The sequence below is a fragment of the Capricornis sumatraensis genome, chromosome 9 (genome assembly GCF_032405125.1).
Source record: "Capricornis sumatraensis isolate serow.1 chromosome 9, serow.2, whole genome shotgun sequence".
Lineage (NCBI taxonomy): Eukaryota > Metazoa > Chordata > Mammalia > Artiodactyla > Bovidae > Capricornis > Capricornis sumatraensis.
The window spans coordinates 7927437-7953540 of NC_091077.1; the positions used below are offsets into that span (position 1 = coordinate 7927437).

General features: G+C 50.6%; 1 protein-coding gene across 1 annotated transcript in view; it reads left to right on the forward strand.

Moving 5' to 3' along the window:
* The window catches only part of CPAMD8 (C3 and PZP like alpha-2-macroglobulin domain containing 8), a 93754-nt gene that overhangs the window by 27113 nt on the left and 40537 nt on the right, over positions 1-26104 (forward strand). Inside the window, exons 13-20 of the mRNA XM_068980059.1 lie at positions 259-387; positions 5801-5984; positions 7391-7563; positions 8149-8298; positions 8672-8833; positions 10986-11128; positions 14763-14825; positions 17921-18152. Of these exons, the coding sequence (XP_068836160.1) occupies positions 259-387; positions 5801-5984; positions 7391-7563; positions 8149-8298; positions 8672-8833; positions 10986-11128; positions 14763-14825; positions 17921-18152 (1236 nt within the window). The remainder of the gene's footprint in view (positions 1-258; positions 388-5800; positions 5985-7390; positions 7564-8148; positions 8299-8671; positions 8834-10985; positions 11129-14762; positions 14826-17920; positions 18153-26104) is intronic.

The window sequence follows — 26104 nt, forward strand, 5'->3', positions numbered from 1 at the left end:
TGGGCCACCCACCCCTGACTGAGCCAGCCCCCAGCACCCTGTGGCCCGTCTTTGACGCTTGCTTCCTATGGAGATGGGAGAGAACGAGCTCGCCACACAGGATCCCCGTTCTCTGAGAATTGGGGAGGGGAGCTTCTCCAGAGGGAAATGGGAGCATGAGAGGGTCTTGCTGCAGAGCAGGGCAGGTCAAAGCATCCCCAGGACCCCCCTTCCTACACCAAGCCTCCAAGCCTTGACCGAGTACCCTGTCTTCTTCAGACCAAGGTGACAGCACTCAGTGGAAAGCCCGTGGGGGCCCAGTACCTGCCCAGCTACCTCTCGCTCAGCAGCTGGTACTCCCCCAGCCAGTGCTACCTGCAGCTGCAGCCGCCCTCCCATCCCCTGCAGGTAAGGCTTTCAGGTGCACCCTTCCCCAGGCAGGAGGGGCCCAGGAGGCAAGCAGCACACACGTGCCTGCAGGGGACCTGCGCGCGCTTCTCCTCCCTTCTCTCTCCGCACTGGTAACCGCTGGTTTTTTCTCTATTTATTGAGTGTGTTTCTGTTTTGTCATGTTCGTTCATTTGTTTTAGTTTTTAGAGTCCATATGTAAGTGATAGGGTTTCCCTGGTGGCTCAGACAGTAGCGAATCTGCCTGCAGTGCTGGAGACCTGGCTTAGGTCTCTGGGGTGGGAAGATCCCCTGGAGGAGGAAATGGCAACCCACTCCAGTATTCTTGCCTGGAGAATCCCATGGACTGAGGAGCCTGGTGGGCTACAGTCCATGGGGTCACAATGAGTTGGACGTGACTTAAACGACTTAGCAGGCACACAAGCCTGCACGCGTGTTTTATAAAGCACACTGTTATTGCTCCTAATTGAGAGCACAGAGGGCTAAGCCCCGCTGCTGTGGGTGGTGACAGGCTCGCCAGTACTGTCTCTTGTGGAAGCCACTTGATGATGGGGCTCCCAGACCCTACCAGCCCCGTAAGCCTCTGACACTCCCTACCCTAGGGGTGCTGCCGAGACCTCAGTCTTCAAGGGGTCCCTGGGATGCAGTCTGTGCGCCAGGGCTGAGTGGCCCTCTGTGGGGGTTATGAGAATGAGAAATTCCACTGAGATCGTGCCCAACTTGGCTCAACACGCTGTTCTGGTTTTAATGCTGTTCAACCAGCGGTGCAGCGTGGGGAGGCTGGCGTTGGCTGCCTTCCCGTGTGGACAGGAAGGAGTCCTGTGTCCCAGCTGCCGGGACCCATGTTCCCAGGAGGCAAGGACTTGGCAGGGCTGCAGAATTCCCCCTGGGAGGGACACCTCTGTCTTGTCTGAGTCAGATCAGCAGGCACCCACTCTCCCTGTCCCAGACTGTCATTGAGTGGCCCTGAGTATGAATTTGAGGCAAGAGTGGCTGTGCTTGGTCCAGTCCAGGCTCTGTGTCGGGGTCCTCTTCCTTTCCTCCAGCACCAGGGGATGTGCAGTGAGGAGCTGCTCTGCAAATGGGGGCTGTCACCCCAGTTTTTCAGGGTGACTCTGATGCCATAGGGTTAGTTCATGAGAAGAACAAAGCTTGTGCTCTTTCCTTGTGTTTTTCCCAACATCTCAAACCAAAGCAGATTTTTGTGTGGGTGTCATTATAAGGAAGATATTTACAAATTTAGAGAGAAATAGAAAAAATAGTATAATAACCATGTGCCTTCCACCTAGATTTATGAATTGATATTTTGCTCCATCCATCTACCCACCCATCCACTCACCCACCTATCCATCCATCCATCTACTCACCCATCTATCCATCCATCCACCCATCCACCCATCCTCTCATCTTCTCACCCATCCATCCACCCACCCATCCATCCACCCACCCATCCACCCACCCATCCACCCACCCACCCATCCACCCACCCACCCACCCACCCATCCACCCACCCACCCACCCACCCATCCACCCACCCACCCATCCACCCACCCATCCACCCACCCACCCATCCATCCACCCACCCATCCATCCATCCACCCATCTTCTACTTACCCATCCATCTACCCATCCATTCACTCACCCATTCATCCATTTCTCTCCACTTTTTTTGGCTGCAGCATTTGCAAGTAAGTTACAGATATCTTGATACTTCCCTCTTAAATTCTTGAGTCTTAAAGACATTCTTCAACCTGATTTTCAGTCATTCTATCTAAGAAAATTGTACTAACTCAATCATGTTGTTTAATTCACCGGCAGTCGTCAGATTTTCAAAGGTGTCCTCAGGATACAGTGTGTCTATAGTGTGGATTCACACCCATGCTTGTCTGCATAGTCGTGTGCACCCGTGTGAGTGTGCCTGTGTGTGCTCACCCGTGTGTGTGAGTGTGCCTGTGTGTGCTCACCCGTGTGTGTGAGTGTGCCTGTGTGTGCTCACCTGTGTGTGTGTGTGTGCGCGCATGCATTTTATTCAGGATCCATTTCTATGCTGCATTTGCTCTTCTGTGTCTGTAAGCACTCCTGAGCTGGAGCCTTTACATCACCGTGACTTTTATAAAGAATCCAAGCCTGTGGTCTTGTAGATTACCCCACATTCCGAGTGAGATTCAGGTTGAAGGCTTGTTTTGGTAATATTACTATGCACATGCTGCTTTTGTCACGTTCTGTTAGAAGGCAGAGTTTTGGGCAGCCCCACCCTTGCTGAAGCTGATCTTATCCTTGGTCCCAGTCTAGCTCCTACCAGCTCGTTCCTTCTGCAGGCGAGGCTAATAAATAATCTGGGTGACGCTGAGGCCCCTGCCACAGTGTTCTGACCCTCAGCAACCTTTCGCCCAATGCTTTTTTCATCTTTTTTGGAGTGGGGTGTGCCTTATGGCATGCAGGATCTTAGTTCCCCTTCCAGGGATCAAATCCACGCCTCCTTCAGTGGACACACACAGTCTTAACCATTGGACTGCTGAGGAAGTCTCGCCTTTAGCATCTTTGATGTTCTTGCTATAATCAGTTATCACTTTGGGGCTTCATGATGAAGATTCTGATTTATGCATTACGATTCTTGCATCCCTTTTGCACTTACTAGGTGGCGTTCCTCTGTAAGGAACTTTCTCCACCAGTATTTTAGTTGTGTGATTGTTTTTTAGAGTGCCTATTGTCTTCTATACCTCTAAAAAAGTGTCCACTCTGTTATAATCGGTTACCATCATGCTTCCTTTTTTTTTCTTTTTAAATTTTGAAATAATTTTAGAGTTACGGAAGAGTTGCTCATACAGTGCAGAGTCCCTCTATATCCTCCCTCTAGCTTCCCTTAGTGTTTTAAATTTTTTAAGTGTTGTTTGCTTTTTGTTTTTGTGAAAGTAATTTATATATTGTGGACACTCCACCCTTAACAGATATATGACACGAAAGCATTTTGTCCCGTTCTGTGTGTTGTCTTTTCACTATCTTGATAGTGTCCTTTGATGCAACAAAGATGTTTACCTTCGGGTGAAATCCGATTTATTTATTATTTTGTTGCTTTGCTTTTGGTGCCTATCTCACAGACACCATTCATTACCAAACCCAAGGTCAAGAGAGTTTACCTCTGTGCTTTCTTCTAAGAGTTGTATAGTTTCAGCTCTTCCATGTAAGTCTTTGAACCATTTGAGTTAATTTTTTTATATGGTGTGAGGGTAGGGCTCAACTTCATTCTTTTGCATCTGGAGATCTAGTTGTTCCAGAATCATCTGTAGGAAAGACTACTCTTTCCTCATCAAATGATCTCGGCACCCTTGTTGAGAATCAGTTTGCCACAGATGATTATTGCTGGACTCTCAGTTCTGTCCTGTTGATCTGTATGTCTGTCGTTATGCCAGGACCACAGTGTCTTGAAGATGATTTTTGAAATGGGCAAGTGTGAGTCTTACAACTTTGTTCTTTTTCCAAGATTGTTTTGGTTAATGCTGGATCCTTTGTGTTTCCGTATGAATTTTAGAATCGGCCTTTGCATTTGGCAAAAAAAGGCCGCTCACACTTCCTTCTAATGTTATCATCTCATGTACAAACCATGGTACAATTGTGAAAACTAAGGAATGAGCACTGGAGATGACTGTTAACTAAACTCTGGACTTTATTTTGATCTCCCTAGTTTTTCCAGGGATTCCTTTTTTTTTTTTTTTTTGGTCCAGGATCCCATGCAGGATCTTGCCTTGCGCTTCTGTCCTCCAGTCTGATGGTTTCTCGATCTTGCCTTGTCTTTCAAGACCCTGACATTCTCTAAAGGTTCACTTTTCTTTCCGCTGTTCCAATTCCCCAAATTTGGCTGTGGGAGCACCTTTGGGCCAGCTCCTTAAACAAGTAAGTTCTCTTCTTCAGTGGGAGGTAGAATGACATTTATTAGCCACTCACAGTGAACAGGTTCAGTGTTGAGAATAATATATTCATTCTTACATTTATCATCTCATTGGATCCTCAGGACCTTCTCTCCAGGAGATTTAACCGTATGTTACAGATGGGGAAACTGAGGATCAGAGAGGTGAAATGACTTACGCAAGGACCCACAGCAAGAATGATACTCACCACTCACCACCCCTCCTCTGAGCATTCAGGGTGGCCCAGATGTTTGGGGAGAGTCATGAATTGTAAATCATAGAGCATAGGAGGGAACCTCTGGGGTAAAGACCCAGAGGAAGACTTCTCATGCAGCTTGTTGCCTCAGTGTGGGATATGGTCATGCTCTAAGCCCTTGGGGAGGTCACAGGACCTGGGAAACTTTGGCTGTAACACAAGGAACGAGGGCAGCTTGGAGGCTAAGCATGGGGCTCTGGCATCTGCCCTTTGGGGTTTGAATCCTCTTCCTACAACTCACTAATGTTGAGAATGGACCAAGCTTCAGTTTCCCCACTCTGGAAACTTGGGGATTATGATAGAACCTGGCTCATTAGTGTCTATCCAGTGAGAAGTTTCAGCCCACCGCCAGCACTTGCACCTGTGAAGTTAGGGAATAGTCCCCAAGACCATCCGCCCACCTGACACCAATTGCTGAATTTGAGGGTCCTCAAATCACCTTCAGTTTCTTTAGTCTCTAGAGGGATTCACAGAATCTCTGAAAGCTGTCATACTCACAGTTACAGTTTAATACAGTGAATGATACAGATTAAAATCAGGCAAGGCAAGAGGATCATAAAGGCAGGGGCCAGATGAATTCTGAATGTGAACTTCCAGTTGTCCTTTCCCCACAGAGTCAAGGATAGTGTTACTCTGCCAGTAATGATGTGTGATTACGTGCGTGGTGTACTGCCAACCAGGGATGCTCACCTGAGCCTCAGTGTCCAGGGTTTTGGTTGGGGGTCAGTCACATAGACATGGCTGACTACCTGCCTGGCTGGCCCCAGTCTTAATCCTTCCATAGGAAGGATTAATCCTTCCAAACTTATATAGTGTGGCCCAAGGTCCCCACCATAAATTATATTGTTAGTATCTGGTGTGGTCCCAGACCCTAGATAAACAAAGACTCATCAGGCAGAACGTTTCAAGGCCTTCGAGATCACTCCCAGGAGCAGTGGCCAAAGAGGACCAGTCCTCTTTGGAGGCTAGGTTCAGTTACTTGCTACATGGCACTCACTGAGAGCTTCCATGCCTTTATGACATTTTACCCACACCACAGCTCCATTTTCAGAGCATCAGCTGGGGTTGCTATGATGATGTAGTCGCAGCCAGGGACAGACACTGAGCATTCTGCTCTGAGGCCAGTGCTCCTCCCCAGCTCTCCTGGTCTCCTTGTGGCCCCAGAGTGGCCTTCTCCCTAGGGTGAGCTGTGGCATCCGTGCTGTTCTGTGGGTGCCAGGCAGGGCTCCCCATGCTTGCATGTCTCCCACAGGTTGGGGAGGATGCCTATTTCCCTGTGAAGTCCACGTGTCCCTGCAATTTCACCTTGTACTACGAGGTGGCTGCGAGGGGCAACATCGTGCTCTCAGGCCAGCAGCCTGCCCACGTCACCCAGCAGAGAAGCAAGCGGGCAGCCCTGGAGAAACCCATTCGCTTAATGCACCTTTCTGAGACAGGTGAGCTCATCCTCAGGCTGGAGGTTCCTGTTCTTCCTTCTGAACCGTTGAGACTGGGATGGGCATCCCAGCAAGGCTTGGTAAGCAGAATGCACCCAGGAGGGGAGCCTGCTTCAGGGTGAAGGGCACATTCCCCAGGCAAGACTGGACCGGGACCAGGAGGGTGGGCAGTGACCAGCTGCTGGAGGCAGCTCCTCTTGAGGCTGCCATGGGCTGGGCCCCTGAGCAGGTCCACACTATGCTATGCTGCCTTCTGCCAACCCCCTTCTGCTTTTTTCCAGACTGATTCCCCATTAAGGAGTCCTTCTCCCCACTTTCCTCGATGCCACATGCTCCTCACAAGACCCGTCTTCTCCTCTGGGTCTTCCCATCCCTCTCCTCTTCACAGCCTCTCTGCCCAAAGCAGGATCCCCAGACTAAGGACCGTGGACACTTTCAGGGTATTCTTTGTGATGGGGGCCGTGCTGTGCGCTCTAGGGTGCTGAGCAACATCCAGTGGTCTCCACCCATTAGATACCAGTGGCAATCCACCTACACACAGTATGCCAACCTAAAATGTCTCCTGATATTGCCAATGTATCTAGCGGGGAAAGTGACTCCTGGGTAAGAATCACAGAGATAGATGATGATAGATTCATAGATAGAACCATCAATAGATAAATAGGTGGATAATAGAGTCACGGATGGATGAAAAAGTGAAAGTAAAAGTGAAAGTTGCTCTGTTGTGTCCCACTCTCTGTGACCCCATGGATGGATAAGTGGATAAATAGATTCATCTGTAGAATCATCAATAGATAAATTGATAGGTGGATAGACAGTCGTGGATGGATGAACAGTTTCATGGATAGATAAATAGAAGCATCAATAGATAAATTGATAGATGGATGGATAGATAAACCCATGGATGGGTGAATGGATGGTTGGATGGATAGACAGATGATAGATAGGGAGACAGGTAGACAGTCTCTCTGATTCTAAGCCACTTTCTTACCCTCAGAACTACTATGTTTGGGGCCAGCTTACTCTCTGTGGAGCTGTTCTGTGCATTTTAGGGTGTTGAATAGCATTCTTGGCTCCTACCCACTAGATGCCAGTAACACCCCCAAGCTGCGACAACCAAAATTACCAAATGTCCCCTGGCAGTCAGCATTGCCCTGGTTGAGAGCCACTGGCCTGATGAGTGCATTTGACATTGTGCACCCACATTCTCTTGGGTTTGTCATCCTTTCTGGGTGAAATAACAGGGAACGTGAGTATCCATGGAGTACTTGCCTTGGGCCTAGCCTGGGCTGGCACCTCCTTGTGCTACACCCCATGGTAACCCCCAAGGTAAAGCTGGGCAACTGGGGCATCGCTGGTCCTACTGTGAGCTGCTGCATTTTCACGTCTCTCCTCACTTACCTTAGAGCCTCCTCCGGCCCCAGCAGCAGAGGTCAGTGTGTGCATGACCTCTCTCCAGCTCGCCGTGACCCCCAGCATGGTCCCCCTGGGCCGCTTGCTAGTCTTCTATGTCAGAGAGAATGGAGAAGGGGTGGCTGACAGCCTCCAGTTTACTGTTGAGACCTTCTTTGAAAACCAGGTAGGGCGCTGGGAACCAAACTGAGGGAGGGAGGGGAGGATAGGTAAGCGTCATCGGGGCTGGAGGCTCCAGGATGTCGAGGCTGGGGTGGACTGTGGACAGTCACCGGTCAGACTCCAGGCGATGTGACAGGCAGGACTTGTAAGCACTGTCCTGCCTTTGGGAATAAAGGAAATCTTAGTTGCATCTTGACTGGGAGATCCTCCAGAAGTCACCCAGATGGAATTGCATTCATACACACAGGAAAAGTGGGCAGTGTTCTCTTTCCCTGCTGGGCTCCAAACTTAAGGGACACCACTTATGTCCCCCAAACTTGGTTCAGCCTCCTTTGCCCTCACCATGCACCCTCCAAAACTGGCTGCAACATGTCCTCTGCCGCCTCCTGTCTCCCCACCCCTCCCCACTCCCATCTTCTGCACAGAATGTACCAGTTGTACCAGCCTAGTTCTTGTCACCCAACCCTCCGCCCTTGTCCTCAACTGGGTGGCAAAGCCAGGCTCCTGACTCTCTTAGGAGGGTGGAAAGGGTGGGTAGGTCTGGAGAGTTTGGCCAAGCTCCTGATTCTTCTGCTGTGTTTGGGTCCAGGTTTCACTGACATATTCAGCAAATGAGACCCAACCCGGGGAAGTCGTCGACCTGCGGCTCAAGGCTGCGAGGGGCAGCTGTGTGTGTGTTGCTGCAGTTGACAAGAGCGTTTACCTGCTCAGGTCTGGGTTTCGGCTGACTCCCGCCCAGGTGAACTGGGGCCCTCGGACACTGCATTCTGGCACTTGCAGGAGGTCTCTTCCTTTTCATTAACTGAACACAATCCATATAAACCCAGCTTCTCTCTCTCTGCTGGGTTCATTCTCAGCAAACCCCACCCCTGTTGTTGCTTGGGTATAGTTGAAAGATCTTGGAGTCAAATCCAATGTGACATTGTCTGGGTCCCACCTCTTCAGCCCCAGTTTGCCCATCTTTAAAATGGGTTAATGTCCCAACTCTTGTCTCCTCTAAGATTGGTTCCCAGTGATCCATGTGAGAGAAGATTGAGATGGGAGCATGCAAGACCAGTTGGGGTTGAAAAGAAACCCTCATTTGACCAGTCCCTGTTGCCTTCTGCCTGTAGGTTTTCCGGGAATTAGAAGATTATGATGTTTCTGATATCTTTGGGGTGTCCAGGGAGGATGGACCCTTCTGGTGGACTGGGCTCACGGCCCGACGACGCCGGCGCTCCTCTGTCTTCCTGTGGCCTTGGGGCATCACCAAGGATTCCGGGTTTGCCTTTGCTGTAAGGAGAGGTGGTCTTGAACCCCATCATCCCCTTCTGAGCTCTTCTTCCTCTGAAACAAAGGGTCTCAGGGTACAGAGCTGGGTCAGGGTGGAAGTTTCCAAACTCTGAGTGCTACAGAATCTTTTTGATTCTCCCCAGTGGAAGCTTGGATGCAAACCTTCCCAATTTGCAAAACAGATGAGAGCAGAATGAGTGTTCATTGATAACCTCAACTTTGTTCTGGAGCAAACTAGAACATCGTTCTGGAGCGATGACCTTGAAAATGCTTTGGTGGAAGGAAAACCTTCACAGGGTCTTCCCATGTGGGGCTAGTGGTAAAGAACCCGCCTACCAGTCCAGGACACATAGAGACGGGAGTGTGATCCCTGGATCGGGAAGGTCTCCAGAAGGAGGAAATGGCAACCAACTCGTTTTCTTCCCTGGAAGATCCATGGGCAGAGGAGCCTGGCAGGCAGAGTCCACAGGGCTGCAGAGTTGGACACGACAGAAGCAGACAGCATGCGTGCACACCTTCACGGCATGTGCAGGTGCTGTGTTGCCAGGTGGCAGCCTTACCCTTGCTGGCGTTTATAGCTCTCATCCAGCCCCTTCCTTCCTGGCTCCAGGGACCAGGGGGCTGCTGGGGGTGCAGTAGACCCAAGCGTCATTTCAGCCCACATGAGCATTCTGGCGGTCTCCCCTTGAATGCGTGAGGGCACTTTTCATCCCCATTTTTAAATCATTTAAAAGGCATCCTTGGGAATTCCATGGTGGTCCAGTGGTTAGTACTCCAAACTTTCACTGTCGAGGGCCCAGGTTGGGGAACTACCGCTGCTGCTAAGTCGCTTCAGTCGTGTCCAACTCTGTGCGACCCCATAGACAGCAGCCCACCAGGCTCCCCCATCCCTGGGATTCTCCAGGCCAGAATACCAGAGTGGGTTGCCATTTCCCTCTCCAATGGATGAAAGGGAAAATTCAAAGTGAAGTCGCTCAGTCGTGTCCAACTCTTAGCGACTCCATAGATCTCAGCCCACCAGGCTCCTCCATCCATGGGACTTTCCAGGAAGAGTACCGGAGTGGGGTGCCATTGAACTAAGATCCCACAAACTGCATGGCACAGCCAAAAAAGAAAAAAAGGCATTGCTTTCCTCCCATTTTCACTATAGAAAATTTCCAAAGCTATAGAAAGTTGAATAAATTAGTAAACACCTGCAGACCCACCGCCTTGGTGCCACGCTTAGCGTGTTGCTATAGCAAATGCGTGTGCGCCTGTGTGCTCAATCACTGCAGTCCTGTGTGACTCTTTGCAACCCTGCAGACTGTAGGTCACCAGGCTCCTCTGTCTATGGGATTCTCCAGGAAAGAATACTGGAGTGGGTTGCCATACCCTCCTCCAGAGGATCTTCCCAACCCAGAGATCAAATGGCATCTCTTGCATTGCTGGTGGATTCTTTACTGCTGAGGTACCCAGGAAGCCCATTAAATATATACGTATATTACAACAGTAATAATTGAAACTCACAGTCATTGGCTCTGGGTCTGGATTAGGCACTGTACCAATTGATTTTTTTTTTAAATTGAGGTGAAATTCACATAGCAGACATTTGACCCATTTAAAAAAATGTATTCTTTCTTTATTTTTTTGGCTGTGCTGGGCATCATGTGGGATCTTAGTTCCCTAACCAGGGATTGAACCTGTGCCCCACTGAGCTGGAAGCACAGAGTCTTAACCACTGGACTGCCAGGGAAGCCACAATTAACCCATTTTAAAGTGAACAATTCAGCAGCATTTAGTACATTCACAGTGTTGTGCAAGCCAGCACCTCTGTCTAGCTCCAGAACACCCCAAAAGGAGATCCTGGCCCCATCAGCAGTCACACCCTATCTACCCTCCCCCAGCCCTTGGCAACCACGGATCTGCCCACGGTTTTAGACAGTTCGTAACGGAACTGAGAGATGTGGCCTTTAGAGCCCAGCCCACAGACATTCTGACCCCAACTCTGTTGTGCCCTTGGTGGTCACTTGGTCTCACGTCCCTCTTGGTCCGTGTCGCCAAGCCTAGAGAGAGGACTGACTCCCCCAGGGCTACGCAGCAGTGGTGTTGGGCCGGTGGCTTCTGGAGCCAGCGTATCCACTTCCCTACTGTGGCTGGGCGTTGTCTGTTGCCTAGGAAACGGGCCTGGTGGTGATGACAGACCTGGTGAGCCTAAACCACCGGCAGGATGGCGGCTTGTACACTGACGAGGCTGTCCCCGCCTTCCAGCCCCACACAGGGAGCCTGATGGCAGCCGTGTCCTCCAGACAGCCCCCCAGGTAATTGCCATTGCCTTGAGTAGGGTTGTGTAAACTCATGGTGGCATTTGAGGCTGGGTCATTTTCTGTGATGGGGCCAGCCTGTGACCAACCAGATGCCAATAACACCCCCCTTCTTCTGGGTGCGACAACCCAAACCATCTTCAGACATTGTCCAGTGTCCCCAGGGGGCCAGAGTCCCTACTGGCCCAGCAGGTGGCAGCACTAGGCACTTTGAGTCTCCCGGCCCCCCGCCCCCGTTCTCGCCCCCACCCACGCGCTTGAGTTTGGAGGTTTGGGGGTGCAGAAGAGAGAAGGTGTCGCGGGGAGTAGATCTGCCTGGGGACAGAAGAACTGGGGCAGGATGGGTAGCTGGAGTTTGATCCTCTCATTCGGAGACTCTGCTTAGAAAATTCTCTCTACAGCCCTTTCTCCCTCCCACCGTTTCCTCCTTCCTTTACTTCCTCTCTCTTTCGCTTTCCCCTCTGACTCTTTATCTTGAGGAGTTAGACACCAAAGTAATTAGTTTTCAGCCTTTTTTTAAATTTTAACTCAAGCATTTAAGCCTTTTGAAGGTTATGAATTTTCCTCAGAGTATTGCTTTGGCTGCATCTGACTTGTGCTAGGAAGTGTTTCCATTACTGCTGGGTTCCAAATAGGTTGTAACTTGCGGAACAGTTACCTTTTTGAGCTGTGACTTGCCTAGATATGTCTTCAGTTTTCAAGTAATTTTTAAAATTGCTACCTTTATGTGTTTTATAAATGTGGGTCAGATGGGCAATGTGGCCAGTGAACACTGTCTGTGTGATATCCCTTGTGGCCCACAAACATGACCTCTATGATATCCCTTGTGGCCCACACTCATGACCTCTATGATATCCATTGCCTGGTTTTTATTTTAGAGACTGTCTATATGGTCAGTTCTGTAGATGCTCACATCTACTTGAAAAGAATATCCAAGCCCCTGTCATTGGGCATAGGAGTCTCTAATGTGTACTTTTGACGGTGGTACCCAAATCCTCCACGTCCTCGCTCATGTTCATTTCCTTGTCTGTTTGCTAACTTATCACTTACTGAGAGAAAAGAGCTCCCATCTCCCCCTGGGATTTGTGCCTTTGTCTCGAATGGAAAGCATTGTTCCCTGGGAGGTGATGTCTCGTCTTCTCCCCTGTCTCCCGCTTTGTACCCCTCTTACGTTCCTCCGTCTCTCACTGTCTTCCTTCCCACCTTCTTTGTTCTCTCCGGCTCTCCCACTAGCTCCTCAACTCCAGGTCCCAGCCAGCCAACTAGGGAAGGGAGAGGGTGTTTTGAAGACCTTGCCGCTTCTCTCTTCCTCTGGATGTAAGGGTGCATAAGCTGGGAGAGGGGAGGCAGGCCCTTGGATGTACCCTCTCTTGCCAGCTTATCCAATGAGAGGCACAGAACCAAGTGGGCCAGGCATGGGGTCTGGTGGTCATCAGTGCCTCAGTAACTGGGTCTCTTTGGAGACCTTGAGGGTGGCACCCAGACTCCTCAGTCCTTGCTCTGAGCCACAAGTGACCGAAAGGATCTGCCCTGCCCTGGGTTGGCTATCTGTGATAGTCTTCTTTCAAACCCTTTTCTGCCCCAGTCCCAAATGCTTGGGAAGGATTGAGCCTTCCCAATCCCCTAGCCTCCTCTGCGGTGCTTCCTGGGTACCTGAACCCTCCAGCTTCTTCCTGCCTGAGTCAAACATTTAGCAGGAGTGTGATAACCCCAGGAGGGTCCTAGTTTTCAAACTCCACATCATGGCATGGACAGATCAGGTTCCCCCTATGGTATGCTGGAGGCACACGAAGGCGTTTCCAGGATGTGGCTGAATGAGGGAGGTGGAATATTGGCCCCTGGGCATCCCTCAGCCAGACACTTCTCTGGGGACCTGGAGCCTCCCATGTGCATGCCTCCTGAGAACTTGGCCTGTAGCGGGTCTGCAAGCAGTCTCTAAACCCCAAACCACAAAGGCAGTTGTAAATTCCAGTGCAGAAAGGCATAATAAAGGCCTTAAAAAGCAAGTGTCTGTGCCTTTTTGTAATTGGATAATGCATCCTTCCTGGAGAAGGGAATGGCAACCCACTCCAGTATTCTTGCCTGGAGAATCCCATGGACAGAGGAGCCTGGCCGGGTACAGTCCATGGGGTCGCAAAGAGTCGGACATGACTGAGTGACTAACACACGCAATGCATGCTTATTCTGAAGACGAGGTATTTTTCTTAATCATACGCATGTGGTTAAACTTTTTTCAAAGAGTATGAAAGGGTGTATCCTTTCATATATACAAAGGGTGTATTCCTTTTTCAAAGAGTATGAAAGGGTGTATCCTCCTTTCCCTTCTAAGAGGTAAAAATGCTTACTAATTCCTTAACTATCCTTTTAGAAATTTTCTGTGTAAATTTGTTGTTCCATCGCTCAGTCGTGTCTGACTCTCTGCAACCCATCTGACTCTCTGCAACCCACGGACTGCAGCACACCAGGCTTCCCTGTCCTCCACTGTCTCCTGGAGTTTGCTCAAGTTCATGTCCTTTGAGTCAAGTGATGCTGTCTAACCATCTCATCCTCTGCTGCCCTCTTCTTCTTTTGCTTTCAGTCTTTCCTAGCATCAGGGTCTTTTCCAATGTGTATACACAGGACTTAAAAACACACACACACACAATGGGAGAATACTCTAGTACTGTTCTCTACCTTCCTTTTTTAAGTCAACAATGAACCTTAGAGACCATTTGGTATCAGTACATGTGTGCTTACCTCACCCCTTTACACTGACGTGTAACATTCTGTTGTGTGAATGTACCATCGTTTGGTAAACCCAATGCCCCGTTGGTGAAGATTCTGGCTGTTAGTTAATTCTCACAGTGCTTCAGTTAAGCACACTGTCTTTGCACATGTGTCTGTGGTTAATTTCAGTGTTCACCCTTCAGAGAGGCAACTGCAGGTTGAAAGGGATATGTGCATTTTTAATCTTGAGAAGATTTGCCAAATGTCAAGTAGGGCTTGTTAATATTATTTTTTAAAGAATAGGACAGTCCCTGAGGAATGTGGGCTCTGAGGCTTCTGAGGATAAACCAAGAATGAAAGCATGTGAAAAAGAATACACACACCCCCACGCACATATATATATAATTGAATCACTTGGTGTACGTCAGAATCTAAATGTACACAGCATTGTAAATCAACTATCCTTTAATAAAAAAAAAACTAAAACAGTGAAAGCACAGAGGAAGTGAGGGAGAGGGAAGAATTCCATGTAGTGATGCAGAAAAACATGGTAAACCCAGGGAAGGAAATTTACAAAGGAGAGAACTCGGGGTGGTCCCTGTGGCCCTTCTTACCTTCTAAGTTCAGGTGCCTTCTAAGTGAGGCACCACTCTCTGCCAAGCCTTCTATGCCCCACTTTTCTAGCTGTAATCAAGTAGACTGTTGATTAAAATTCTGCCAGGTGAAAGAATTAACATGTCAAGTCCTTGTAAAATAGAATGCTAACCTTTCCAGGTAAGAGAATTAAATAAACCGTGTAACATATTAACATGTTGGGTAAGAGAATGAACATATTATAGCCTAATCAAGTAGAATGTTAACTTACCAAGTAACAGAATTAAAGTTATGGAACTTTAATCATTTCTTTTTAAAAAAATTTTCGTAGAGCAGAGAAGAGGAAAAGGACCTTCTTCCCTGAAACATGGGTTTGGCACTGTCTCAACATCAGGTACAGTAAGATTTCTTTCCTTCACTGCCTTTGTGGGCTGACTCAAAGGGACTCATGAAAGATTGTTCCCAGTGGGTTTGCCTGGAGATTGGACACCAACATCTGAGTAAGCCATTGGGCATCCTTTTCTAACACATAAAACGCAAAGCTATGAAGTCAGCCCCAAATCCCAGTGCAGCCTCGGACATCTGCCCGTGAAATATGAAATGCGAGGGCTTCGTGCCTCTTACAACTCCCTCTTGGGGTAACTCTATCCACTGTGTTTATATAACGAGCTCATTAAAATGATTACAGTTCCCTGAAACACGAACTCAGTTCCACCCACCCACCCCCTTCCCCACTCCTCAGGGGCCTTGGGCTCCTGCCCGCCAAACAGGCTGCTTTTCTCAGCATATTTCCTTTCTACATTGTTTTCTCTTTTCATTAGCCTTGAAGCAGCAGCGCTGTGCCAAATTCTTGCCAGTTGCAATTGGCTTTTTTCTTTCGGTGCTTAGTGTCAGAAGGTAGTGGTGACCTGCCCTGGGAAACCAGTTAGGCAGGAAAGTTCAGACCCCGGGGGCCAGTGGGTGGGCCAGTGGGAGGACGTACTGCTGAGCTGGGGTCCCCTTCTCAGCAGGCAACGCCATGGCACACGCTCAGCCCAGAACCAAGCACACACGCGGGGGTTTCTCAGGCTGCCCTCTCTGATTGTGTCCCCATTATGGGCAGTCTTCCCTGCTGGTCAGAACAGATGCTGATTTTTTTTTTTAAGTTTTTATTTTTTATCTTTATTTTTGGCTGGGTCTTTGCTGCTGCGAGAGGGTCACTCTCTAGTTGCAGTGCCAGCTTCTCATTGTGACAGCTTCTCTTGTTGCACAGTGCAGGGCCCAAGTGCTTGGGCTCCGTAGTTGTACATGAGCTTAGTTGCCCCATGGCCCGAACTAGGGATGCTCCCGAAGTAGGGCTCGAACCTCTGTTCCCTGAAATTGGCAGGCAGATTCTTGCCCATTGGACCACCAGGGAAGCCCAGGTTGCTGATCATTGCATTTTGTAATGGGAGTCCGTATTTAAGATGTGCTGTCTGTCCATCAACAGAGCTGTACAGAAAGTAGACATGTGTCTGCTTTCTGTGTGCAGGGTGATGTTTTAGGCAGAGTAGTGTTTTGGTGCCAAGAATGGCACCTTGAACAAGGCAGGTAGAGTCTCCTCACTCATAGAATTTATGTTTTATGCCCTTAAAGCCTTCATGCTTCAGTAGGGCCGGTGTTCTCATGGAGGGCTGGGGCCGGGGCTTGGGAGGAAGTGGCGGGACCCTTCAGGGAAGCTGGAGAGACTTGCAGGGCAGGTGGAGCCCAAGCTGAATCCCACAGGATAAACAAGAAAGGAGTAAAGGAGTCCAGGAGGTGGGACCCATGTGGGCAAGAGTTGGGGCATCGGAGAGGCAGAAGGGGCTGAGAGGAGGAGGCAGGGAGTGTGAAGGCCGAGTGTGCTGTGATGGTAGGTGTGGAGAGCCCCAGAGCATTGCTGGGAGGCATTTGGCATTGGAGGTGTTCTCTCTCCCTCTGTTGGCTTGAGCACGGGTGAGTCGGAGAGTGTGGATCTGAGACTAAGGAGGAGGTTCTTGCTGGGCCCAGGCAAGGATTGGTTAGCTCTTTTTTTTTCCCCCTAATTTTAAAAATTTGTAATATAACATTAATATAAAATGTACCATCTTAATTGTTTTTAGGGGTGCAGCTCAGTGGCGTTAACAGCGTTTATATCATTGTGCTACCATTACCACCACCCATCCCCAAAACACTTCTCATCTTGCAAAACTGAAACCATGTGCCCATTAAATACTAAGTCCCATCCCTCCCTCCTTCCAGGCCCTGGCATCCACTCTTCTTTTTGTCTCTGTGAATCTTACTGCTCTAGGGACCTCATATACGTGGAATCATACATTTGTCCTTATGGGGGAGCCTGGTGGGCTGCCGTCTATGGGGTCACACAGAGTCGGACACGACTGAAGTGACTTAGCAGCAGCAGCATTTCACTTAGCATGATGTTCTCTAAGTGCATCCACATCGTGGCATGTATCAAAATTTCCTTTCTTCTTAAGGCTGAATAATGTTCCACTGTATGGATGGACCCCGTTAAAAAATTTTTTTTTATGGTCTCACTGTGCACCTTGTGGGATCTTAGTTCCCCAACTGGGTATGGAACCTGGGCTCTCCACAGTGGAAGCTCAGAATCTTGACCGCTGGACCATCAAGGAAGTTGCTGGATGGACCACGTTTTGTGTATCCATTCAGCCTTTGGTTGACACTTAGGTTGCTTCCATCTGTTGGTTATTATGAATAATCCTTATTTGAATATTGGTGTGCACATATGTCTTCGAGACCCTGTTTTCAATTCTTTGGGGTATATACCCAGAAGTGGAGTTGCTGGATCTTATGGTAATTCTGTATTTAATATTTTGAGAAGTCACCATATGGTTTTCTGAAGTGGCTGCACCATTTGACATTCCCACCAGCAGTGCACGAGAATTCTTTAAATGTTGAAGAGAATTTACCAGTGAAGCCATCACATCCAGTGCTTCCCTTTTGGGGGAGAGTTTGATCACTGATTCACTCTCCTTAGTCCCAGGTGCAGCTTGTGTAATGGTCTCGGCAGGCTTGAAAAATCACACAAACAGGGAGCATGGCTCCACAGGCGCGTATGGGACAAGGAAGCCAGGCCAGGAAGTGTGGATGTTCCTTGGGGAGGGTGGGTGGCTGGCTGGCTGGCAAGCTGGCTGGCTGGCACTCGGCATGCACAGAACAATTGGCCAAGACCATCCAGAGCTGATGAAAGTTCTTCCAAATGGAAGATGCTGAGCTTGAATTGCTGCCATGGTGATACCTGTGACCCTCACAGAGGCAAGGATAGATGCCCAGATCCTGCAGGACAGTGTCCCGTTACCCAGTGAGGCCACCTGGGTCAAGCTTCTGGGAAGGGGATGGAGAGTGCAGGTAGAGGAGAGAGGAACAGCCAGGCATCTCAAAAACCCAAGGCCATGTCGCTGGATTCCTCAGTTCCCACTGGGCTGCTGCAGCACAGCCCCAGATAACAGCTCACGGTTGCCCTTCTTTCTGCAGTGATCCATCTGGCGAGGAGACACTCAGCGTGCAGGTCCCTGACTCCATCACCAGCTGGGTGGGCGAGGCGGTGGGTCTGTCCCCCAGGAGGGGCCTGGGCATTGCTGAGCCCACTCTGCTGAAGACCTTCAAGCCTTTCTTCGTAGACTTCATGCTGCCCCCCTACGTGGTCCGTGGGGAACAGGCCAAGACCCCACTCAGCATTTACAACTACCTGGACACCTGTGCTGAGGTACCAGAACCGCCCTCCATATACAGCCTTTCCTGTTGCCAGCTGGCGGGGAGGCGGGGAGGGGGCGGCATCCTTGATGTCGGGAGGCAGGGAGAGTTGTGGTCCTTTGGAGGGGGTTGGGGTTGAGGGGCACAGTACCTGTGATGTTGGGTAGGCAGGGCGAGGTGGAATCATCTAGGAGGGCTCTGGGGTTAGCATCTGTGATATTAGCGAAGCAGGGGCTGGATGGATCAGGTCCTGCTTCACCCGCCGTCTAAGCCTGGGCAGGCTGTGGGTGGGAGTGTATGGTGAGGTTGGAGGTTGACAGATGAGATGGAGCCACTGTCCTTGACTCCGGGACCCTCAGGGCTTTGGGGGCGATGAGTGTCATATGCAATGACGTGGAGTTGGGGGTCAGCAAACCTTCTCTGTAAAGGGCTAGATAGTAAATATTTCAGTCTTTGCCAGCCAGAGGGTCCCTGTTGCAGTTGCTCAACTTGGCCATTGTGCTTGAAGGCAGTCACAGAGAACATGCCCGTGAATGGGCCTGGCCGTTTCCCCATAAACCTTTATTTCTGGACACTTGAAGTTTGAGTTTCATTTAACTTTCATGCATCAAAGAATGTGATTCCTCTTAGTGTGTTTATTTGGCTGCGTTGGGTCTTAGTTGCCACACGCAGGGTCTTCCTTGCATTATGCGGGATCTTTCATTGCAGCGGATGGACGCTATAGCTGTGGGCTTGGCTGCTCCTCAGCATGTGGGATCTTAGGTCCCTGACCAGGGGTCGAACCCGTGTCCCCTGCATTGCAACATGCATGTGTGTGTGTGTGCTCAACTGTGGCTGACTCTGTGACCCCGTGGACTGCAGCCCACCAGGCTCCTCTGTCCATGGAACTTCCCAGGCAAGAATACTGGAGTGGGTTGCCATTTCCTCCTCCAGGGGAATCTTCCCCCTCCAGGGATTGAACAAATGTCTCTGGCATCTCGAGCATTGGCAGGAGGATTCTTTCCCACTAGTGCCACCTGGAAACTCTGGTGGATTCTTAAACGCTGGACCACCATTCTTTTTTTTTTTTTTTAAGTTTCCCTTCTTCATCCCAATCATTAAAAAAAGAAAAAAAAAAGTAGAAACCATTAGCTGCCTGGCCTTACAGAAACAGGTGATGGATTGGATTTAGGTTGGGTTGTGGGCTTCCCAGGTGGGGCCAGTGGTAACGAACCCAGCTGCCAATGCAGGAGACGTAACAGACATGGGTTCAACCCCTGGGTTGGGGAGATCCCTGGAGGAGGGCATGGCAACCCGCTCCAGTATTCTTGCCTGGAGAATCCCCACGGACAGAGGAGCCTGTAGGCTGCAGTCCATGGGGTCGCAGAGTCGGACTTGATTGAAGCGACTTAGCATGCACACACGTGCCGACCCCAGCACAGAAGTGAGGAATCCCGGTGGCCCCCAGAGCAGGCACTCTCAATCTCAATTTCTACTGAAAAACACTGATTGAACTTGTCCATGTTATTCCACCTGTTGGTGTGTCAGTTTCTACAAACGTCAAGCAGACGGGAGTCTTACGGGTGGATAAAGGGGTAAATGGATCAGTCCATATAGCTGCTGAGAATGGTGATTGTGGATGTCCCACGGACCTTGTCGGTACTATTCCAACTCTCGGGGTCCCAGGGTCTGCAGGGTGCGTACAATGGCGGGGGAGGTGACTCCTCAGAGGAGGTGGAAAGGCTACTGTATCAGTTTCTCGTGGCTGCTGTAACAAAGTAGCAGAAACTGGGCGGCCTAAAACAATGCAAATGTATTCTCTCACAGTTCTGGAGGCTGGAGTCCAAGGTCGAAGTATGGACAGGGCTGGCTTCCTCCAGAAGGAGGCTCTGAGAGATGGCCTGTCCTTGACCTCTCTCCTGGCTTCTGGGAGCTGCCCACAATCCTTGGCGTTCTCTTGGCTTGTGGCGGCCTTGTTCCAGTCTCTGCCTCAGTCTTCCCATGGCCTTCTTCTCGCTGTGTATCTTCTTTACATCATCCTCCTTCTCTGCACAGACTCTGTGTCCAAATTTCCTCTTAGAAGAGCCCCTGTCTTGTTGGATTAGAAAAAGTATAAGTGTTAGTCGCCCAGTTGTATCCAACTCACTTCAGCCCCCCCTGGACTGTAGCCTGCCAGGCTCCTCTGTCCATGGAATTCTTCAAACAATACTGGAGTGGGTTGCCATTCCCTTCTCCAGGGGATCTTCCCAATCCAGGGATCGAACCTCGGTCTCCCGCATTGCAGGCTTGATGCAGTGACCTCCTTGGAACTTGATGACATCTGCTGAGACCGTAGTTCCTAATGAGGTCACATTTACAGGTACCAAGGTTAGTACTTCAACATGCTTTTTAAACTTTTAAATTTATTTATTTGGCTGTGCCAGGTCTTAGTTGCAACAGGCGGGGTCTTTCCGTTGTGGCACGTGGGTTCTTTGGGCTTCCCTGGTGGCTCAGTGATAAAGAATCTGCCTGCCAATGCAGGCGACATGAGAGACTCGGGTTCTCTCCCTGGGTTGGGAAGATCCCCTGGAGGAGGAAATGTCAAGCCACTCCAGAATTCTTGCCTGAAGAATCCCATGGACAGGGGAGCCTGGAGGGCCATAGTCCATGGGGCTGCAAAGAGTCAAACATGACTGAGCGCACACACACGTGTGGATTCTTCGGTTTTGGCGTGCAGCGTCTCTCAGTGTGAGCTCTCAGTACAGCGTGTGAGCTCTCGGTGCAGCGTGTGAGCCCTCGGTGCAGCGCGTGAGCCCTCGGTGCAGCGCGAGCCCTCGGTGAAGCGTGTGAGCCCTCGGTGCAGCGTCTCTCAGTGCAGCGTGTGAGCTCTCGGTGCAGCGCGTGAGCCCTCGGTGCAGCGCGTGAGCCCTCGGTGCAGCATGTGAGCTCTTAGTTGCGGCATGTGGAAATCTAGTTCCCTGACCAGGGATTGAACCCAGGCCCCCTGCATTGGGAGCAGAGTCTTAGCCACTGGACCACCAGGGAAGTGCCAGGACTTCAACATGTCTTACTGGAGGGACACAACGCAACCCATAAGCACTACCCCAAGGAGGTGGGCTTGGTGATTTCCGACCCGATGATGAGGAGGGATGGCAGACAACGCGGAGGGAGCCGTGAGGACCAGGATCAGGTGGGGGCGGGATGGGGAAGGAGCGTTTGGGGGCTGAGCCTCAGCGTGGCTGCAAGAGGGCAGAGGCGCCCTCCTCCACCTCTGTAATCCTTTGTGTACCATCTCAGCCTGGACGTCGGCTGGTGAGTGAGAGGAAGAGAATGGAGGTGGGCTCCCAGGGTTAGGGGCAGCCCTCAGGGATGGGGATTGGGAGCCGAGGCTACAGTTGGACGAGTCAGTTGGGGGCAGGGCCCGGGGTCCAGCTGGAAGCAAGCCTGCTGTCTGCAGGTCAGCATGGAGGTGGGGCTGCAGGTCTCAGGCTCGCCCTAGCCAGCCCAGGGAGGCAGCTGACCTCATCCTGGCCCTGCCCATGTGAATGGGGCCTCCCAAGGCTGCTGGCACATTTCCCACCAAGGGCAGAGATGTGAGTTGCAGCCCCAGGCCAAGGTCACCAGGAAGCAAGAGATTTTATCCAACCACTACCCACTTTTCCTGAAAAACAGGGCTTTCTGGGGTGATTGGAATTTGCCACCTGAAAAGTGTCAAGGCTGCTGGGGATGGAAGTCCTGAGTAGGAGGCTGGCAGAACTCCCATCCCTCAGCTACAGTTTCAGCACGTCCTCGCCTCACTCTCCAGAAGACCCTCTGGACTGCAGCTTGTTCCATTCACTAGGCGGCTTTGTTTCCTTATCTGGGTGTGAGAAATCTACTTGCCCGCCCCTCACCCCAGGGGCAGGGAGCAGGTTTCAGGCTCCTTTGTGAGTCTGAGCATAGATGCTGTGTCAGAGCCGTTTCTGAGCCTGGTCCAGAGTGGGGACAGCATTGTTCTGAGCCTCTGACTCTTGGCTCAAAGGGTGACCTTGAACTTACATGAAATCCTTTACTCCTTTTTTCCTTTGTAAATGCTATACCTCCACTGAATAGTTAAATCAGCCCAAGAACATACTGCATGGAATGCCTTATAATGGCCTCGAGGCCAGTTAAGGACCCCTCCCATGCTGTGGCCTGGGCCCAGTTTTGAGGCTGGTATTTGCATTGGGCTTTCTGATGCGTATTTGACACTATGGAATAACCACAGATCATGTACCGTCACATAGAAATTTCTCCTCTCTTGGGTCTTTAATGGAAAGAAAATCCCAAGTAGGAAAAAAATGGTCAGCACAGCTCTAGAATAGAAATGGAACATCCAGAGGCTACCAGAAAGGAATTCCCAGGTGTAAAAAGATGTTAGTGATTCAAATTCATTCACTCAAAAGCAGTCACCCAGGTCCCCGAAGTTTGCCGGGCTATGTGCAGGAATCTGAAGACCCGAGTGCCCAGGATGTGAGATCTGCCTGAGCTCAACCTGCACTTCTGACGCTGCTGACTCGGTTTTCTTGGGCACACATCTCTGTGTCCGGCGCTGGGTGCACGGTTTTCCCTGTGCTATTATCCAGTGCATAGAAGGGCTGGGAGAGGAGGAGCTGTGGCTGCGCTGAAATGGTTTGATGTTGTTTGGGGGCCTCTGGCGAGCTCCAGTAGCATGCCCATTATGTCTCAGTGCAGAAAGAACTCAGTGAGCGGCGAAGTGATAGAGATGAAGTGATTTATTAGAATAGGACGCTTGTGAGGCTTACAGGCAGGCAGACAAGAGAGTGCCATGCCCCAAGGACTTACTGGCCTACAGTTTTATAATCAAAGGAAAAGTCGGGAGGGGGCGAAGTCTGTCATCCTTGAAGTAAACGGCATGCTTCCATCATCAGCGCCCCCTTCAGGTTGGCCAAGGGAGTTTTCTTGTCCCTACATGGTCAAGCTGAGTCCACAAATTGTTTTTTTATGTGTGCAGAGAGCATGTCCTGACTTAGTGAGCTCACTGGGCAGGATGTGGGTTTCATGCCGCCATTGTTTTATTGCTTGGGGGCATGCCTTGTGCTTCTGTTGCCTGGTTTTGTTGCTAAGCAAGTCGGCTTGGTTTTGTGGTTAAGCAACCCTACTTTCTTGAGTAATTGTTAACTTACGGGGTCTCCTGTATTTTTTCTGCTTACAGTCCCCTAGTGGGATTAGCTATTTAATCACTTACTTTGTCCGTGCTGGTATTATTCCCATATGGGAAGCTCAGAGAAGCATTATGTTCAAGGTCCCCCAGGGACTGAGGGGCAGATCTGTGTTAGAATTAGGTGTCGGGAATTCCCCAGTGGTCCAGTGGTTAGGACTCTATGTTTCCAACTGAAGGGGGCACAGGTTTGATCCCTGGTCCAGGAACTAAGATCTCACAAGCCTATGCTCTGAGATTAAAAAAAAAAAAAAAAATTATATGCCTACAGGGAACCAAGAAAACCCTGAAAAGGATTGGTTTCTCTGAATGCAGAGAAGTCTCTGGGTGATGTTTAAGCTGGGCACTGGGCCTGGAAGGGCATTCCTGGAAGAGGGAACAGTATACGCAAGTGACAGGGACAGAAGGCAGGTTGGCCTGTCCCAAGAGCTGCCTGTGACACAGTCCGGCTGGATTTCAGGCTCTGGTTGGGAATGCGAGAAAGAAGGAGGTTTGTGCATTAGTCTGAGTGAGAACCGCTGCAGCAACAACCACAGCGTGGCCGTGGGTGGCCCAGAGAGGGTCGAGGAAGACAGGTGAAGGGCTCAGGGCAATAAGCTGGGAGCAGGGCCCTAACACTCAGAGCTTTATCATTCATCTCTTTTTTTCGGCTGGGCTGCACCTTCGTTGTTGTGGGCAGGCTTTCTCTCGTTATGGCCAGTGGGAGCTACTTTCTAACTGCAATGTGCAGGCTTCTCCCTGTGGCGGCCACTCCCGTTGCAAAGCATAGGCTCTAGGTGGGTGGGCTCAGTAGCTGTGGTAGAGAGGCTAAAAGCCCAGCAGCTTATGGGGTCTTCCTGGACCAGGGATGGACCTGGGGTCCTTTGCATTGCAAGGCAGATTCTTAACCACTGGACCACCAGGGAAGCCTTCATTCACCCTTTTTATGTGGTTTATCACTGGGAGGGGGCTTCCCACTGCTCAGTGGTAAAGAATCTGCCTGCTAATGCAGGAGATGAGATGCAGGAGATGCAGTTCCATCCCTGGGTTGGGAAGAAGGACATGGCAACCCACTCCACTATTCTTGCCTGGAGAATCCCGTGGACAGAGGATCTGGGTGGGCTGCAGTCCATGGGGGTCTCAGAGATGGAGAGGTGGACACGACTGAGTGACTGACCACACCTGGTTAGGAGGAATAGGATTCCAGTCTCAAAAAGCTGGAATAAGTGTAGGCTGGTTCCTAATCAGGCTGGCCCCCGAGGGAAGCTCTCTCCTGGACTGCAGGCAGGCCCCCAGGTACCCATTCCAGCTCTGATCATGCCCTGGTGGCTGGCCTGTTGGCTGGAAGAAGGCATCCTTGCTGGGCAACAGGTGTGTCCATGTGTTCAATTTTAGGAACAGGAGAGCCCCATGGACAAGGACCCTGGTGGGTTACAGTCCCTGGGGTCACAAAGAGTCAGACACGCCTGAGCAACTAACACTCACACTTCCCTCGTGCTGGTCTGGAGGTTCCAGGAAAACAGGCCGATCCCACCCTTCAGCCTGGACAGTTAGTTCCTCCCAGGACCCAGAAAATGGATTACATCAATACTTGATGCTTGAATTTCTTCTTTCCTCCCTGGAAGAACTTTCTGGAAGAATGGTGTCTTGAGGGGGATGGAGGAACCCCCAAATGGACCAACCGTTCTCATTCAGGTCTGGCTGGGCCTGCCCGTAGGCCGTATTCAAACACTTGTCACACTTGCTGCTGTAAAGCTTCCTTGTACGCATTTGACTGTATGTGTGACTTAGGTGCACTGAGGCTCAGGCGTCACTCATGTGTCTTGCTCAGATCTGTCTCTTGAATTCCTAGGAGGGCGCCTGAACCCACTAGGTGCTGTGTGTCTACTGGTTGGACAAGTCAATGCGGAGCAAAAAGCATGTTGTAGGTCGAGGGGTATAAACACTTGTACACACAACATGCACGTAGATAGATACGTGGTGTGCACACACGCGTGTAGATAGGTATGCTTGCACACATGTGCAGAGACGCTTGTCTTTACATGCGTGCACTCACACGTCTGGCAGTGCCATGCCTGCTACACATGTAGATGTGCACACAGAGGTGCACGCATGCATGGCACACACACATACGCACGCACGTGTGTACACCAAGCTCTGTTAGGATGCAGTGGACCTCCATGGTTGGAGAGAGGGTCAGAGGAAGTGCTTTGTGAGGCCTGTGTGTGGAGTGGCCTCTCTTATCCCTTGGCTGGGGAGGATTGGAGCTGGATAAGCAGCCCTTGAATCGACCTTGGTCTCCAAGGGGAGCTGGACCAGTGAGGGTGTGGGGGATTGAGGGAAGCAGGGGGCTCCCAGCAGGACAATGTTGAGGAGTCGGTTCTTTTTTTTCTTAACATTTACTTATGTTTGGTTGTGCTGGGTCTTCATTGCTGCTTGTGGACTTTCTCTAGTTGGGAAGAGCAGGGGCTGCTCTCTAGCGGCAGGATGCTGGCCTCTCAGCGCAGACTACAGGCCCTAGAGCACAAGGGCTTCAGCAGTTGCTGCAGGTGGGCCCAGTAATTGCAGCACGCAGGCTTAATTGCTCCGCGTCACGTGGGATCTTCCCAGACCAGGAATCGAGCTGGTGTCCCCTGCATTGCAAGGCGGATTCTTAACCACTGGACCACCAGGGAAGCCCGAGTAGTTGGTTCTGATAAGAAATGCAAAGGGGGTTTCTCATGGAGAGCGTGGTTTGGGGAGAAGGCTGCCAGGGTGGACGGAGTGTAGTGGGCAGCGAGGCGTGCTGGGAGGGTGTGCAGATTCTGGGTACCATGGATGCTTGACCC